Here is an 18,961-nt window from a genome sequence, read left to right as displayed (position 1 = left end):
CAGTGAAACAATTTAAGATTTCACAGACATTTGTATTAACTAATTCACTCCACTGGGAGTGGGTAGTCCTGTTTATTTTATTTTATTTTTTTAAAGATTTTATTTATTTATTTGACAGAGAGAGATCACAAGTAGGCAGAGAGGCAGGCAGAGAGAGAGAGAGGAGGAAGCAGGCTCCCTGCTGAGCAGAGAGCCCGATGCGGGACTCGATCCCAGGACCCTGAGATCATGACCTGAGCCAAAGGCAGCGGCTTAACCCACTGAGCCACCCAGGCACCCCACGTAGTCCTGTTTAATCACAAGTAATAGATACTTGACCCAGTGCCTTTAAACTAAAACGTTAGATTAGTTTGGTGAACACCCGGGACAGACCAACTACCTCCAATTAGCCGCGTTTGGGAGGAGTGTTTGGGAGGAGTGCAACGGTGCTGCCGGACCTCGGGGAAACCAGGGGTAGATGGCATCTTTGTCTTGTCTCTCGAATCCGATTCGTCTCCCCGTTTCCTCCACATCAGTTTCCCATGCGTTCCTGTGACGCAGATGATATAAAATATGGCTGCTGGCTTGGGTGTCCCAGTCCTGACTGCGTGAGAGGAGACCGGCCCCAGAGCCTCTATCCCCCAAATTAAAAATTCTACGGGAAATTTTTTGTCAGTCCAACTAGGTACCAACGCTTGGATTCACTGACGGAGGTCAAGACAGCAGAGTTGTGTTTTACCGAATTGCTTCCCCTGTAACCATTCAGATTAAGAAATAGCAAGTCCTCCCAAAAGCCATTTATCACTCCCTCCAAAGTCCTCTCAGTTAAAAATCAACTGGTGCCTGGTTGGACTTTCCAGTGTTAACATGTTCTTATGCCTCATTAATTTTTCCAAACTCTCAGCCATTGGGTTTTTTCCCTGTAGTTACAGTTACATCTACCAAATTGATGTAGCGAGTTAGGGAAGGCTTTGGCACAACAAAAACTTTTCTTCCTCAATCTCAGTATTAATTTCACATAGAACTGCCTGTTATCATAGGGTGTAAGAGAAGCAGTTTGCTCGGATGTCCTTGGGAATCATCATCAAATGGTATGTCAGATCAGACAGGGTTTGTCCTAGGGTCCAGAGAACATGTGCCCAAACTGTAAACCCAAAATGAGGATTTAATTAATGACAAAGGAGAAAGAGAGATTCAGAAGACATATTCTTGCTTTTACTTGCAAGGTGAACGTCAGGAAATCTCTGCACTGAAGAGACAGTGTTTGGTTTCTATGGCTGTGCCTAACAGCCATAAATTAACCAAGCAAGACATTAAAAAAAAATCATGTCTCTTGCTAAGAGTGACTTCAGTTTGTATCTACACTTGTAATAATTTTAAAGGCAATGTGATAAAATACAGTGCTTGCATTTTTGGTAGGAAAACATTTCTGATGGGTCCAAGGAAATAGACAGACAACTCTAAAATAAAGGAGAAAAGAAGATAAGCATTTCTTTTGAAAGGAGGGAAATAAAACTCCTTGTTAATGCATTTATCTAGAGAGAAGTAGGTTTCATCACCTACACTCTTGGAATAAGGACTGTGTGTGTAGATGTATTTTATACATGCTTAATATACACCCCTAAACACATCATAGTGATTGTTTTGGGTAATGACAGCAGCAGTCTTGGTGGCTGAAGAAAATTCTAGAAAATAAAAAAGAAAGAGTAGTCAGTGCAAATACTGGCCTCTTCCAGATCGAGCCCTTCTGTGTGTTCTCCCTTTTACACAATAAACGGCTGTTGCCGAGTAGATTACAAAGCAAGCAAACCACATTCTTTGTTTATTAATAGTTTTATTTCCTTATTTCACTGTTAAACTCAGGGGATAATATCACCACAAAGTTGCAGGCATCATTTTATAGTACAGACAATGGATGTATTTTCGGGAGAAAGAATGAGCGTGGCATGGAGTGGGGGAGGGGGCACCTGAAATGCCTCCCGAGGAAGGGGAGGCCACCAGGTCATAAAAACGGGTAAAATTCAGTGCCTTTGGTAAAGATGTGGACACTATTTTAGATGCAACTATGATACATGCCTTTTGCTTACAAAGCAAATATAGAGCCGTCATCTCTTTTTGGATAGTGGTTTCTCACTACAGCCTCATGAACGAGAAGGGTGTCATCACCAGACACATCACAGGTGCTGACCCCAAGGCTTCCTGCCCCCAGAAATCAGTGTGCTCATGCCCCAACTTGGGAGGCCCGTTTTCGTTTAATTATCCCTCAGACCTGCACCAACTTAGTTCCTGTGTGTTTAAGAAAAAAGAAAGAAAGAAAGAAAAGAAAAGAAAAGAAAAGAGGTGTCACTCGCAATGTTGCCTTCCATGGCTCCAAGCATGAGCCCCAAGGAAGTTTCTCTGGAGGGTGGTCGGTGGAAAGCTGAAGAGCCCGGGGACTGGATGAGGAAGGGATTAAAACTGGACTTTTTTTTCATTGCAGAACAGCATGGACTCTCCCCTAACTTCCCACACCGAGCAGAACTGCACACAGATCAGTTTTGGCGCCGACGACAGATCTTCACGTGCACAAGTGGAAAACGTGTCTTCCTGGCCTCTGCCCTCGGTACTTCCACGCGGACACCCAGGAAGGACCACAGAAGTTCACCAGTCTGGTAAAAAGTTCCCGAGTTCTAGGGATAAAAGAGAGAGTTGGTTTTCCCCCCCTTTCTGTATTCTTCATTACATCAACGACTTCAAGTCTGTTTACAATATTTTCCCTTGTTGCTCAGGAACGTTTCTTGAGCTAAGAATCATCATATTTTTCCCGTAAGGACTTTCCCAGCTTGGTGACCGCTGACTGCCGCAGCAGCATGGGGCCGGGCTGCACACAGTTCTGATAAGTACTAGTTCTGTGGGCTGGAAGGGGTTTTCATTAAACATTCAACAACGTTTACTGAGTGTCCGCTCCCTGACGGACATCATGCCAGCCATGGGGAGGCAGACAGGCGTGAGACCTGCTTGGTATTGTCAAGGAACTCACAGAACTGAGGATAAAAATAGTTTGGGGCTTGATGTGCAAATTGCAGAATTGTTAAGGAGTATTTTGGACTTTGAGAAGGAACAATAAGAGACTTTTATATTCTAGAGATAATTTTTTTTTTTTAAGGTTAATATAGAGTTACGGAGTCTGAATTGGGTGCGGACAGTGTTATCAGTACCTCTCCTGTCATGGAGCCTACAGCTTCCTTTTCCATTTGCCTTTCATGAGGCTGTCTCAGGCAATTCAGAGTGGGGGTGACCCCAGGCCAGGCCAGAGCCAGAGGGTTCTGCTAGGACCACCACAGGCCTAACGTTCTTCTGAAACACTGGCTCTCACTAAGCATTTGGGGTCTTCATCTACACATCCAAGTGCCGTGTCCACCCATGTGCACGTGAGGCTGTGAATGTAGCTGTGTCCACTCAGGAGTGGCAGGAACACCTGCCCGTGTCGGAGCCGCCCAGGAGAGCACTTGGCAGGTGCAAACTTCATGGGGTAGAGTCGCTTTATTAACTCTTTTTTGGGGGGGGTCCCTCAGCAGCCTCCTTCCTCACTAAAGCTGGATAAAGATGGAAATACCTGGTTCTGAAGAGGTCTGGGTTACTGTCCCCAGAGCCAGCCTCTGGGTCTGGAGCAGTAATCCTGGTGGAGGCCGAGCATATACCAAATAGAGTTGTGAGAGCACATGGAGAGAGAGCCCATGGCTTGCTCCCACAGAAGGAAGCCGAGAAACCATCCTCAGACTTTAAGTGCAGGCCAGGTGGCTCCCAGCTGAGCTGAGCTCCGTGCACACGGCAGTGGAGGGAACGTGTTCGTTTAGAGGAGGCGGCTTGAGGAAAGGGTTCCTGTCCTGGGTGTCGTGCTCTGCGGTTTCGGTCCCTTTGGGAGAGCTACCAGGGCAGCACCGAGGGCACCCGCTCCCCAGTGGCTCTGTCTGCAAGGCCATAAGGCCTCAGGTGGGTCCCAGGCTGCAGGGGTATTGTGAGCAGTCTGTCCCCAGGCTCACCAAAAAGCTGTGGGTGCCCCAGACTTCCAGTGTGGAAACGTAAGACAGTAAGTCTGCTGGGTCTGTGACGTGTTCGCCTATTTGTCAGACACACCGTTACACCTGCCCCGGACCTCAGCTTTGATCTGTCTGCTCGCAGAGGGCAAGTTCAGATGCCTTCATGTTGTTGATTAGCACGAGCATCTGGAGACAACCCAGGGAGTCTAAGCGACATGCAGGGGTGCACAGAGGACATGTAAGTCCCTAGTGACCTTTAGTGTTTCTTTGTGCTACTTTTGTTTGTTCTCTGAAGCTGCTAGTGATGGACCGTCCGATGTCTCAGTATTATGTCCCAGAGGATGGGACACCAGAGCAATCCCTAGTTCCATGCGGTATCAGCCTCCTCCCTGGTGCCCCACTTACTTCCCTCATGAGGCCGCCCTCTCCAGCAGACTCCGCCCTCCCGCTCCTCCAGGGTGATGCCTAGGGGCTCTCATCCCTTTCCAGAGCCATGAACTTGCCAGTCTTCTTCAAGGGCAGTGGACAGAGAAAGCAGAGGTGCTTCTAGATCTTTATCCACTGCAGCTTCTAATGCTTAATGATGCCTAATGCATCCTTTTTCTCTGTCAGAGTGTAGAACTATTGTACGTGAAATGGTCAACAGAAATGGGTATAGTCAAGGCTGGATTTAAGGCAAGGATGATTCAGGATAGTAGGGAAACCAGCAGAGAGACCACAGGTAGGGAATGGGCCAAGAGAACAGAGCCAAGGGAAATAGGGGACCAGACAGGTTACTTCTCTTACCCATCTGGTAAGGCCTGGAGAAGAGAATTTGGGAGGATGGATGTGTGTGCGTGCAAGTGTGTGTGTGTGTGTGTGTGTGTGTACATGTGTGCATGTGTGTGTGTGTGGGTGTTCTTCATGTGCGGCTTATTTTAGGCTTATTTTGCTTTTTCCATTAAAGTGAATTATCACGAAAGCTCTGTAGACCTCCTCCATGTGGAATAACATAGGTTGACGATGAAGATATTTTGATCTTATGTAAATGCCTAATACCTTTTCTCACGACAAGCCCTTTGGGAAAGACACGTGTAGCTCTGTCCAGTTATAAACACTCCTACCTCTTTGATCACCCATATCCTAAGTCCCCCATATTCAAAAGGAGTTTGTTTTTCTTATTTTCCTTCTCAGAAAACTTCCTAAGAGTTGGCCATACCTTTCTACAAACACAGGAAGTACTTAGCATACAAAAACAGCTGTTATCCATAAGAGATTTTAAAATGGGAGAGCAAGAGGCTTGGAGTAGTTTCTTTTCTGCCATCATCAGCATTAAGGAAAGGACAGGGTCAGGAGAGGATCAGGTTCAAGCCAAGCTGCTACTGACCTTCGTGGTTGTGCCAAAGCTCGGGGTTTGTCCATTTCTCAAACGTAATGCTCTCTAATTTTGTTGGAAATACAGGAAACAGCCCTTTGGGAGGAAGGCAGGACAGGAGTTTCAAAAAGAAGGGGAATCACGGACGCCCAGGGACACTGGGATCAGCATTCATATGTTTATTAGTGTCAGGCCAACCAGAGTAGGAAAACAGAGATGCTGTTGCTCACCAGACGTTTCACAAGTGGATCACAGAACATTCCGTAGTTTGCTCTATGTATTAGAAAATAGTCTCTGGTTTTTCTTGTTCTTTGGTTGAATGTGGGCCCAAAATATATATATATATGTATATATATATGTATATATATACATATATATATATATTTTCTTTCAATTACGCTGATCTGGTTTATTTATTTATTTTTTACCATTGTCATGTAATTTCAAACACCAAGGTGGAGGGTTGCTTCGTTCATTTCCCATCGGGTTCAACGAAAGAGTGGTTTTTCCACGTTTCCGTGAAAGTCACAGTTGACTTTTTATTCCCCAGGAGCTAGGGACTTGTTGCTGCCAGCAGGATGGCCGTCATCTTCTCCTCAGCCTTGTGAAAAGCTCGACGGACCGCACTGATTGCTTGGGGGGACCTGAAAGAATCACTTTCGAGGGACACCACGGCTGAAGACCGAAGGGTAATATTTATCAACATTAAATAGACACTTGGTGAAGTATGCATAAATATTTCTTCATATAAACAGAACATGAAATTAAATAGTTCAGAAACACAGACACCACTGAGCCCACACCCACTGTTGTCACCTGTAAACACCAGCTCACAGTGAACACAGAAGCAGCTTCTACCCCGGCCCGGGGTCTACGACCCGAGGCCCTGTACAGAGGTGAGATTTCTTCTCGACCCCCCCACCCCGCCCCCTCCCCTCCCACTCCCCACACTGCCCCGGTGAAAGGAAAAGAAGGAACCCCAACAACTACAACAGTGACAAAAATGACAAGCCACGGTGGCACCCCCTCCCACCCACCCCCCTAGTACAACATTGAGCTTTTGGATCAATTCAAAGGAGATACAGAATCTTTTTTTTCAAAAGGTTAAGGAAATCAACTTGAAGAAATACTTTTTAAAGTGTTAATACTTTCTTCGGAGGACAGGAGAGTTCCCGAACCCCACTGTGACTGAGTGAGTGTTGCGCAAGGAACCCTGGAGAGCGCTGGCCACAGCTAGGTAATGCAGGGGGATGCCCTTTTGCATCTAGAAGGGGACAGGTAGCAGGACCTCCAACACCACGTTCTCCCCCCGCCCCCACGGTGTCACTGGGGCACTTTGCCAGAGATATTGCTGCGTGTGACATTCAAGTGCGACATGATGAGTTTCAAGCAGCTGAGATAGCAAAAATGTTGTTGGGCAACATTGAGATTTGGACGATTAGATTCAACCCTGTGGACATGGTTCGTGGGTGGGGCTCACTCAGAGGGCCCCCAGTTTGCTGGAGCTCTGTCGAGATCAGCAAAGCACCCGGCTTACACGGCTTACACTCAAGAGTCTGGATGTGCGCTGCTGCATTCCCCGGGATGGTTCATGGGGGAAAAAAAAAAAAAAAAAGCCCTGGTTTCCAAAATATTACACTGGGTTTATTTCACTTTTATGTTGTGTCAGGATCCTAGAGAACTTTAGTTATCAAAGTACTGAAAGCATATATTGCAAGAATAATTTGCCAGCTCAGTGATTCCCAGTATATTATATACACTGTGTGTGTGTGCAGAAGTCTCTCTCTCTCTCTCTCACACACACACATATATATATATACTTGTATTTTTACTAGTACGAAACTGGAAATGCACGAAATAGTACTTTGCAAGAATCAAGTCCACAAGTAGAGTTGAACAACACACCAAAGAAGACGGGGAAGCTCTATTGGGACAGGAAGGTTCAGCTTTGCAACGTATGAAGTAATTTCTGAACCACGGATTCACTAGCCTGACGTGTTCCTTGTGGGACCTGAATCGCCCTGCGTGGGCTCCTCGGAAGGAACGTGGCCGCGGGCTCAGCTAGTGATGGTCAGCTAAGATTTCCTGCGCTAACGGGGATTCAGAGAACCCAGCAGACCGATTTGGGTGTGGAATTGCTATGAAACATTTTTCCCCCCTCTTTGAGGGAAAAAAAAACAAAGTCTATTTCAGAATAAATTTCTTTATATTTAGGAATATGTTTTGTTTTTTTTTGCTGACTTGGTATCTTTCTATATTAAAATGGGTTTATTCACTGGGTCAATAAACAGGCAGCTTCCTTCATATCTGGGTGATAAAAAGACAAACCCCTTTTGATCACCCCGGCAATCACCCCACTGCTGGCCGGCGCCCCCCGGAGGTCTGCAGGTGGATGCGTGCGCGTGGCCGCCACGCTGGGCCGAGCCCCCCCTACAAGGCCTGCTCGGGCACGCGCTTGTGGAAGATGACGGACTGTCTCTGCTGGTACTGCTGCTTCCGCCGCCGCCGCCGGTCACACTGGCAGAGCAGCAGCATCTTGAAAGTGGTTCGGAACGTTTTGTTACACAGCGCATAGCACACGGGGTTCACGGTGCTGTTGATGTAGCACAGCCAGTAGCCCAGATTCCAATAGGTTTTGGGTATGCAGCTGTCACAAAAGGTGTTCACCAGAACCATGATGTTGTACGGGGTCCAGGTGATGATGAAGGCCAGCAAGATGGCACTGAGCGTCTGTGCCGCCTTCTTCTCCTTGATGAGCGACATCCGCTTCCGCTTGGTGATCTGGCTTCGGGTCTTCAGAGCAAACCTCTTGGCCAGAGTGGCCTCCTTGAAGGACAGAGGTAAAGTGGCCGTGGTCTTGCCCACCGAGGAGTTGGCCTCCGACGCCTTGGCTGTGTCCACAGCGGACTCTAGCTGGATGGGGAGCTTGGAGAAGCTTTTCTGGAAGCCAGCGCCGTCGTCCATGCTCTTCTGGGCCTGCAGCTTGCCGGCTTTCCTCTGTGGGTCGGCTGCCCCCAGCGCCTGGTCGGGCACCTGCAAGTTGTCCGAGGAGGGTAGCTTGGTGGAGTTGAGGATGGTGCTGTGCCCGGGCAGCTTGAGCACGATGGAGTAGATGGCGCGGGTCTCGGAGCCGATGTCCTCCTCGTCGGAAGAGGCCGAGTTCTCCAGGGAGGCGGCTGCGTCGTTGTTATTCCAGCTGTCGCTGCTGCTGTGGTCGGGGTCCATCTGCTCGGCACTGGGCTTCCAGCTCTTGGAGGCGAACCAGAAGTGGCAGCCGCCGTACTTCCTCCGGGACGAGCGTTTCAGGCTCTGCTGCTGCAGCTCATAGCTGCTGCAGCTCCGAGAGCTGCCCGTGGGGTGGACAAAGTTCTCGGCCTCTGCATCTGTCCCCGAGGCCTGCAGCCCGGCGAGCTCTTTGGTACGTTTCTCGGTCTCCTTATAGATTCTCCAGTATAAAATAGTCATGATGGTGACAGGCATGTAGAAGGCGGCGATGGCCGTCCCGAACGTGATGGTGGGCTCGCTGAGGAACTGGATGAAACACTCGCCGGGTGGCACCGTCCTCTTCCCAACAAAGTACTGCCAGAACAGGATGGCCGGGGCCCAGAGGACAAAGGAGATGACCCATGCCAGGCCGATCATCACGCCAGCTCGTTTTGTCGTTCGTTTGGCTCGGTACGTGAGCGGCCGCGTGATGGAGAAGTACCTGTCAAAGCTAATGACCAGAAGGTTCATGACCGAGGCATTGCTGGCCACATAGTCAATGGAGAGCCAGAGGTCGCAGGCCAAGTTTCCTAAAGCCCACCGATTCATGATGATGTAAGTGGTAAACAGGTTCATGGAAATGACCCCAATAATCAGATCGGCACAGGCCAGACTTAAGAGGAAGTAGTTATTGACCGTCTTCAGCTGCTTGTTGACCTTGAAGGCCACGATCACCAGGATGTTGCCGATGATGGTCACCAAGGCCAGGACGCCCGTTAAGAAGGCGATGAAGACCACCTGCCAGATGGTGTGGCCTCCCAGCGGGTCACTGGTGGTGTCATTGGCAGAGGAGAAATTCCCGGCCGCCCGAGAGACGTTGTAGCTGCCAAGGTGAGTGGCCGTGCCTGGGGGCAGCCCAGCATCTGAGGGGCTATGCACCCAGGGTGAGCTGATGTTTGGAAACAAAGGCGAGGTTGTACTGTTAGTGTGCCAGCTCATTGTGATTCTCGGACATAGTCTGGGGAGAGAAGAGAGAAGAGGCGCCATTAGGAGAACGTCTGCCTTCTTTGGATTGGTTCTTTGCACTGCACAACTTTTAAAAACCCATGGGAGAGCTCTGACATGAGGCTTACTCTCAGGCCAGAAACATCCAGCTCTTTCTCTTACTTGAAAGGTGAGGAGCCTGGAGCCAGGGGAGACCAATCTGTCTGAGCACAGTTAGCAGGTGACATGCACCTACTTGTGCCTTGTTCTTTCCATCCACACTCTCCCTATTTCTAAGCTATTCCACCTACACTTCCACGTCATGCGCTCCCCCAACAAAATCTTCCTTCTCTTACTTTAAAGAGAAAGGGGGAAGGAGGAGATGTGTCTGTGCTGCTTATGCGATACACTGCTTTTATTCACCTGCATTTAATCCTGCCGGACCCCGGCCTCTCCCAGGCTGGAGGCGTATGCAGTGTTAGGGAGTCAGCAAGTGTTTAAGCCTCCCAGGGCATGAGAAGCCTCATCCCAGAACAAGGGAGGAAACGGGTGTGAATCTCTACACACTGTGTCACCTCAAGACATGGCTAGAGAAGCAGCGTGTTGGTTCTGTGTAACGGTTGATAACAGTATACAAGGCAGCTGTTATCTGCTTGATAATATGCAGTAGCTTTGCCAGAATATTCTGCACTGACCAAACCAAGTTTTGGATATTTCCAGTATTTGGACAGTTTGCCTTCGGCGACGAGAAAGTATCTTAGCACCCACACGCACACGTTTGTGTACAAAGGCTTGCAGAACTTCAGCTAGTTCCTTCAAACGCTTGTTAACCAAAATACATAAATAAGTGAGATGCTCCAGTGAGAACATCACCAGGAAGACGCCCAGGCTGTCTTGGACAGCTCTGGGTGGGACCCGCCTTCTCCCCTTAGATTGCTCACATCAGCAGCCACGGTGCACTTGACCCAAAATCCTTCCTCAACAAGTGTCGTCCTGTGAATTCAGCATCGATAATCCTAGCACAATACTCTTGGGAGCACTTGTGTTGTGTTTAGGCTCTTAATCTAAACAGGGTTCAACTGTAGACTGTCACATACAAGCAGGTACACATATCCCCTGGCAAGAGCCCCACATCAAGTCTTTCGACAGAGAGCCATCAGATTCACACGCCGCCTTCTGGAGTGGCCTCAGTGAGTGGCAGGAGAGCTTTGCAGACCTAAAGGAAGGTCAGCCACTTCCTGGGGGTGACTTAACTATTTTGGTGAACCACGTGCCTCATAGACAAATAAGAACGAAACATTCTGCTTGTGAAATAAACTGTTGAGAACTTGAACCTAGAATTCAATAGTAAGTGGTCAAAGAGACTTTGTTTTTCACTGAAATGTTTTAATATATGTCCAGGGCTTAGTACGGAGCCTGACACAGAGCAATGTGCGACAGAAACTTCGCGTCTATTGTTATTTTACTCTTCTTCTTCTTGAACAATGAACTCACTTTGCTCTGGCTTTCAGGATGCCCAAAGCCCAACACAGTGCAATAATAAGTGATCCAAAGAGAATATAGTTCGGACACTTCCTACGTGACAGACATTGTGCAAATCACCACATGCTTTATCTCATTGAATCCTTAAAATAATCACATTTTATGAGAAATGGAGACACGGAGAGTTAAGTAATGTGTCCAGAGATCAGGCCGATGCATGAGGGAGGAGGGGGGAGAGATTCTCACCCAGATCATCTCGAGCCCTCCCACTCTGCATCGCACTGTGATGTTTCTCTAACTCTCCACCGGTCTATCCAGATGCCGCATACAACTAGCCTGTCCCAACTGGCTAAAATGTGTTATCCGCCTCCTTAAAGTAGAGTTAATGTGCATTAACAATTAGATGAGATTCCATTTCTCACGTAAAAGATGAGCAAAATATAAATGATTGGAGGCAGGCAGCATGGACAGGTGTGAAGGACAGAATTTCGTGGTCGTGGCTACAGTGCAAATTGGTTGACAATGTGACAGGTGATTTAGCAGCATCTGTCAGAATCATGCACAAATTCCCAGATCCCAGGAGCTGATGAGTGTATGTGAGGTATGTATGTATTGTGGGTGTATGTTTACCTACACATAAAATACATAAGTGGTTGGACATACACAACATGCACATATAATTTTATATACAATTACATACATATATACACTTACATATATTTACTTCAGCACTATTTGAAAATAGCAAAAAAAAAAAGAGTCTAAATATTCTAACATATTGTTCTGTTACAGAAAAGAACACCTGTATAATCCAGAGATGAAATTCCCCACAAGGCACCAATTTCCAATTATGGGTGATGGATGGGGTTTTCTTCCTTACTGCTTTTCACTCCTGAGGGTTTTGTTGGGGCAGTCAACTCACCGTTACCTCTAGCTCACTCCCACCAAGGATTGTCTGTATTTGGGAAATGCTACATGCTGTTGGGGTCCTGGATTGCATTGAGGGTTTCTTCCCAGATGCAAATGCAGGGTATCTATCTATCTCTGCCTCCACCTGCTTCCCAGGTTCCCACACTTCCTACAGGGTGTATGCCCAGATTCCCCGTCACACCTACAGCCACACGGATAGAGGAGAACAGACCCGTCTGAAACCAGACACCTCAGCTTGAAGTCCTGTCCTTGAGTTTAACAGCCACTTCCTCCTGGGGAGGTGAGGTGCCCTCCCCAACATGTGCCCACGAGTATTACTTTCTCCTTCCTATGACCACCCTTAGTCCTGCATTTCTCTCTGATCTGCCCCATAGCCCTGCTGATCTTCTACATACCTTCTAGACAGCTTTCTCTCCCCAGTGTTTTTCACTCCAAAGCTCCAAAGCTTCCTAGACATAGTGGCTAAGTTTCTTGTCCATGCTTGGTTTGGACTGCGACCCATACTACACTCCTCCCTCCCTCCCTCCTGCTCCCTGCTCCAGCCCCTGGGGTGTGCTCTGAATCTCAGATGACCTCCCACAGCACCTTTTAAAATTCTTTTTTTTTTTTAATTTTAAATTTTTAAAAAAGATTTTATTTATTTATTTGACAGAGAGAGATCATAAGTAGGCAGAGATGCAGGCAGAGAGAGAGGGGGCAGCAGACTCCCTGCCAAGCAGGGGGCCTGATGTGGCGTTCGATCCCAGGACCCTGAGATCATGACCTGAGCCAAAGGCAGAGGCTTAATCCACTGAGCCACCCAGGTGCCCTAAAATTCTTAAAGATTTTTTTTTTTAATTTGATAGACAGAGAGAGATCACAAGTAGTCAGAGAGGCAGAGAGAGAAGGGGAAGCAGGCTCCCCGCTGAGCAGAGAGCCCGATATGGGGCTCGATCCCAGGACCCTGAGATCATGACCCGAGCCAAAGGCAGAGGCTTAAACCACTGAGCCACCCAGGTGCCCCAAATTCTTAAAACACCTTCTACGTCTCTGCCATCCTGTCCCGTGATGCTGATCATGTTCTGTTGACTAACTTTCACAGCTCCTGCCTTGCCGATTTTCTTATAAATAACTGTAATGGCCAGTAATCCCAGTGCTTTATGTTTGTGTTGATGATACATGTCCTTTCCTCTTTGTTCTTCTTGTCAATGTCAGACAGTGGGTGTCTGCTCTGTGTCTTCCCTTCAGCCATCCTTTTGGAAATACCCTGTCCTCCACAGTAAGTATTTCTGGAAGGGCATCCAGCACACAGTCCCTGACTCCTCTGCCTCAGCAGTGGGCCTGAAGAACAAGCCAGCAGGAGCGGTAAGTTAAGGAGGGGAGTTGATATGGATTTGGGAAAGAGAGAGGGGAACTCTCTGTTCTTGGGATTTTTAGGCACTGGTAACCCATTTATATGCTCGTGGAAAATCTGAGAAGCAAGCAAATGGAGAGGAGAGAGACAGCAGGCAATGTGGAGCGTGGAGACAGCATGACCATGATGTCTTCTCAAAAAACCTGGACCTAGCAACTCCTGAAGTCAAGTTCCCCCTTGACTTTGCAGGTTATGGGAGCCAACCATTTCCTCTGTTGCCTTCGCTGCTGAGGCAGGTTACTGCCATCTGCCGCCCAAACAGTCCGAACTAACCTAACCGCCACCCTCAATGTCAGCGCCTCTCACAGAACCACTGGTAACTTTAGGTCATTCGCACCGGTGCCACTGAATTCGGGAAGTCGGGACTCTCCCCTCCACAGACTTACCCCATAGATGAGATATGGCATCTGAATATAATAGTTTTTAAAAAGCACCACGTGTTTTAGGCAATGTCAAGTTGTTCCGTGCAAATAGCACACAAAATGTCAAATCACATTATGTGTGTAAGAATTCAAGAGCCAAATAATTTGCTCAGCTGACCAATGTCAGTGGAGATTTTAAGTAGGGATTTTAGAAACATGCCTTAGAGCAATTCTTTTCTTTCGGTTCATTTCATCCTGTGATTCTGTAGAACACCACAAATTATACAATATTCCATTCCAATTATCCCTTGTGAGAACACAGAATATAAAAGAAACCAGAGTTGAGTCCTACCCATGGGTGGGACCAGCTCTCTGTATTGGGTTCATTAGATACCCGCTCCGGGGCTCCTGGAACCTAGCGGCTTCTTGGCTAATCACTAGAAACTCTGTGAATCACAAACTGTTAGGCAGGTGATCTTTGACCCAAATTCTTTGGCATGTCTACCAGTGGCCATTGTTCTCTTTATAATTCAAAACCAATTCAATATCAAATACCGCGTAAAATTTCAGATAGGTGCTTTTTCTTATTTTAAAAATATTCCCGTTTCCGTCCATCATACCACGGATATAGACAGTGAAATGAGCAGGATTTTTCCTGTTGCAAAAGGACCCTTCAAGGAGAGTAACCTGTCATCCCCCCATATGGTATAACATCCAAAGGACAATAATTAATAAGTTAATAGTTAATGATCATACATTCACTCCAGATAACTATAATTGTCTCCTGATACCTTCATATGTGTGAAAGCAAAAAGGAGGATGTGAATGTGGTAGGTGAACATGTCATTGAAGAAAAAGCCTTCTGAGTAGGAAGTGGAAATTATGGGCAAAAGCACATTATTAAAACCTGTTATGACTTATAGCTACAAGGGGAGAAATGTCTAGGAAATCACGGGCACTCCTCTGATGCTGTAAGACAATGAGATGCATGGAAATCACTTCTCAGGGTCCTGGGATCAAGTCCCGCATCAGGCTCTTTGCTCAGCAGGGAGTCTGCCTCTCCTTCTCTCCCTCCTCCTGCTTATGTTCTCTCTCCCGCTGTCTTTCTGTCAAATAATAAAATCCTTTAAAAAAAAAAATGAGGCCTGGGGCGCCTGGGTGGCTCAGTGAGTTGGGCCACTGCCTTCGGCTCGGGTCATGATCTCAGGGTCCTGGGATCGAGTCCCGCATCGGGCTCTCTGCTCAGCAGGGAATCTGCTTCCTCCTCTCTCTCTCTCTGCCTGCCTCTCTGCCTACTTGTGATCTCTGTCAAATAAATTAAAAAAAAATCTTAAAAAAAAATAAAAAATAAAAAAAATTAAAAAAAATGAGGCCAGTATTTTCATTAATAACTTTTTATTGGAAAGCAATGAAAGGTAGTTAAGAACCATGGTCTCAGAGCCTGTTTGTTTTAGGTCTGAGATTGGGGTTGGCTGAGAAGGAGGGCAAATTTGGCCAAAGGCCTAACTTCTCTGAGACCACACTTCTTACTCCGTAAAAATGGATTACCTATATGGAACCACAAAGGACCCTAAAGAACCAAAACCATCGAGAAAGAAGAACAAAGCTAGAGAAAACACAATCCCTGATTTAAGTTTTTTTAAGTTGTTTTTTAAAGATTTTATTTATTTATTTGACAGAGATCACAAGTAGGCAGAGAGGCAGGCAGAGAGAGAGGGATGCTAGCAGGCTCCCCGCTGAGCAGAGAGCCCAATGCGGGGCTCGATCCCAGGACCCTGAGATCATGACCTGAGCCAAAGGCATAGGCTTAACTCACTGAGCCACCCAGGCGCCCCACAATCCCTGATTTAAAAAAAAGATCACAAAGCTATGGTAATTAAGAGTATGAAACCAGCCGAAACAGACACACAGACGGGTGTCATCAGAAAGAGGGCTTACAAACATCCATGTATATACGGTCAACTGATCTTTGACAGGAGAAGCCAAGAACACAACAAGAAAAGGACAGCTTCTTCCACAAAGGACCCCGGGAAGACCGGACAGCCGCCGGCGAAGGAACGAAACTGGACCCCAGTCCTATACCATACACAAAAATCGACACAAAACCAACACAAATGGACACAAGACTTGCACATAAGACCTGCGACTATAATGAGCTTCATGACAGTCCTTGGCCATGCTTCCACAGAACTGAAATGAGCATCTTCGAGTGCTCTCAGCCCTCCCCTGTCCGTTGTAGCGCTCTCGACAGTAGCCGAGACAGAGAAACAAACTAGACATCGACAAACGGGCGAACGGGCGAAGGAAGTGCAGTGCATGCACACGCGGACTACTTCTCAGCCTTCGAAAAGGAAATGTGACAATATGGGGGAACCCAAGGACATGGTGCTTCGTGAGATAAACCAGTCCCAGAAGGGCAAATACTGCATGAGTCACCTATGTGGGGCGTCAGAAACAGCAGAACGCAGAGAAGCGGAGAGTGGATGGGCCGAGCCAGGTGTGGGGGCAGCGAGGGACAAGAAACCCAGTACTCAGGATACATGTGATGCAAGGTGAGTCCGGGCCGCACACGCCAGCGCTGTCTGCCTCTAACAGACCTGCGGTGTGTGGTGAAATTCTTTTCAGGAGGTAGGCCTCGTGTTAAGTGCTCTTATCGCAAGAAAAACAAACGGGACCCCGGGAAGGCCACCACCCGCTCTCTGTGGGTTACGAAGAGGGCAAGAAACATGTGGTGAGCTAATTCTTGGAAGTCTTCCCTGATCGGCTGCCTGCCTTCCACCACGCCAACCTCTCAGGTCCTCAGCGTAGGGTTGTAACTGCAGGAACTCAGGGAGACCGTGCTCAAAGTTTGCTTTTTATTGTATTTATTTGAGAGAGACAGAGACAGAGACAGAGGGAGCAGGGAACAAGCAGACGCCCCACTGAGCAGGGAGCCGGGCGTGGGGCTCCATCTCATGACCCTGGGATCATGACCTGAGCCGAAGGCAGAGGCTTTAACCCATTGAGCCACCCAGGCCCCCATTAAAGTTGGCTTTTTAAAGTTGACCTGAAACACTCTGGTAGAGACAGAGCTTACAACACTAGAGTCTTTAAACACCAAGGAACAGTGTACTGGCCCAAACATTAGGTCAGTAAAACAGGTGCCTCCTCACCCCGTTAAAGAAAATGCACTGCTACAACGACTATGAAAAGGTGACTCAGCTATCAATCCCATGGAAAAAGTCTGCGCACCACAAGCTAGCAATTTAATTTCTGGGTGTCTGTCCTCTAGAAAATCTTGCATATAGTCATATACAAGGGGGTTTACGTAGGATGTTTGCTGATGCATGTGTTGTCGTGACAAAAATCAGGAAAAGAACATCAGTTTGACAGGGGCTAAAAAAAATCTGGTAATAAAGGGAAATACAGCAGAAAAAAAGCTAATTTATCGATCAATCATCTATGTATCTATCAATCATCTATTGACTTAAATATAAGCCAGTATGTTTCTCATGAAGCTATAATTTCCAGAAGAAAACACAGGGGATAAGCTTCATGACTCTGGTCTTGGCAATGTTTTCATGGCTGGATACATACATATACAGAAAGTTACAGATGTACACATAAATAGGAAAGTTTCAAAAGTTCTAAAAATATGTTGTTGAATAAGAAAAAACAAGTTGTGGGGTGATGAATAAACATGATATGATTTAGGTAGCAACAAAACACACACAAGAATAGCGTGTATCTTATATAGATATCTGTGTGCTTGAAAGTCCCATAAAAAGACATGGATGCCAATCACACATTGGCAGTGACATCTTGGACGGGGAAGATGACAAGGGTGGGGAAGACGGACAAAGAGGACTTCAGCTTGACCTGTAATGTCCCTGAGGAGAAAACTACACGTTTCCAAAGCCAGAGGGAGGCAGGGAAGAGAGCGGAGGGGAAGATCCTGGAATCTTGCCCTCCACCCCAAGCCTGGTTCTCCAGGAGGACAGGCAATGGTAGATAGTAAACGGATGTTGTAAACCGTTAAGTGTGTGCTGATTCCTGGTGCGGGATGGGGCCTGAAAACGGAAGTTTAAATTGTTATATAAAAGTAAAATTCCTGGGGGGCGCCTGGGTGGTGCCTGGGTAGCTCTGTGGGTTAAAGTCTCTGCCTTTGGCTGGGATCGTAGTCCCAGGGTCCTGGTATCGAGCCCCGTGTCAGGCTGTCTGCTCAGGAGGGAGCCTGCTTCTTCCTCTCTCTCTCTCTGCCTGCCTCTCTGCCTACTTGTGATCTCTGTCTGTCAAATAAATAAATAAAATCTTTAAAAATAAATAAAATAAAGTTCCTGGGACACCTGGGTGGCTCAGTTGGCTGAGCACCCAACTCTTGATTTTGGCTCAGGTCATGATCTCAGGGTCGTAGGATTGAGCCCCGCATCCAGCTCCGTGCTGGGCATACAGCCTGCTTGAGATTCTCTCTTCCTCTCCCTCTGCCCCACCCCTTGCAATTTCTCTCAAAAAAATATAATAAAGAAAAATTAAAAATAAAATTCCTTACTCCCTTATCAGTGTATTAATGGCCTGAAAAGATGATATATACTTTATGAGTAAATGATTCATGTCCTGTCTGACACAGTAAATCCTAGTCCTTCTGTCAGTCCTGGACCTTCACTCCCCACCACTGTAGGGAACTTTCTTCCCTTCGTTCTTCAGAGGGGACCTTCACAATGGCCATGCCTCTGCACAGCACTCATCTTCTATCCCCAGCCCAGTGGGGTACATTTCTGGTGTCCCTGTTCTCTTCACAGTGAGGCCGGATCTAGTCAGGGGGTGTCCGGATATGGCCAAGGAACACCATCCCCTCCCCCTCCTCCCAACTTTCACTCAGGTCCCAGTACCTGAGACATTTTCCATAACCTTCTCCCTGCCTCTGTGCCAGATTCCTCTTCTTCTTCTTTTTTTTTTTCTAAGATTTTATTTATTTGACAGACAGAGATCACAAACAGGCAGAGAGGCAGACAGAGAAGAGGAAGCAGGCTCCCTGCTGAGCAGAGAGCCTGATTTGGGGCTCGATCCCAGGACCCTGGGATCACGACCTGAGCCGAAGGCAGAGGCTTTAACCTACCAAGCTACCCAGGCGCCCCTCAGATTCCTCTTCTTGAAAGCATCTTCGTGCCTTGGAGGCCCAGCAGTGGACGTCTGGCTGGTATGACATCCGAGGAAAGTGATCACAATGTCAAGAAAAGCCTTCCATAGATATATCTAAAAATACTTATTGGAGGTG

At 47.3% G+C, this 18,961-nt stretch overlaps 1 protein-coding gene and 1 long non-coding RNA gene across 5 annotated transcripts in view; both read right to left on the bottom strand.

The window, feature by feature from the left end:
* Positions 1-1,796: 1,796 nt before the first annotated feature.
* LOC122900639 lies at positions 1,797-5,408 on the bottom strand. Its single transcript, XR_006383280.1, has 2 exons — positions 5,365-5,408; positions 1,797-2,648 (listed from the first exon to the last, which is right to left on the bottom strand). It is a non-coding gene; the product is annotated as an uncharacterized LOC122900639 (long non-coding RNA).
* A 1,536-nt stretch (positions 5,409-6,944) lies between these two features.
* CHRM3 (cholinergic receptor muscarinic 3) overlaps positions 6,945-18,961 on the bottom strand; it is a 491,309-nt gene continuing 479,292 nt past the window's right edge. For all 4 annotated transcript variants that reach the window (XM_044239424.1, XM_044239425.1, XM_044239423.1 and 1 more), the window contains one exon: positions 6,945-9,574. In XM_044239424.1, the coding sequence (XP_044095359.1) occupies positions 7,783-9,555 (1,773 nt within the window). In that variant the 5' untranslated portion in view covers positions 9,556-9,574 and the 3' untranslated portion in view covers positions 6,945-7,782. The remainder of the gene's footprint in view (positions 9,575-18,961) is intronic.

Source organism: Neovison vison, chromosome 2 (genome assembly GCF_020171115.1).
Source record: "Neovison vison isolate M4711 chromosome 2, ASM_NN_V1, whole genome shotgun sequence".
Taxonomy (NCBI): Eukaryota; Metazoa; Chordata; class Mammalia; order Carnivora; family Mustelidae; genus Neogale; species Neogale vison.
Note: the sequence above shows the minus strand (reverse complement) of the source record. Positions and strands in the feature narration are given on the sequence as shown.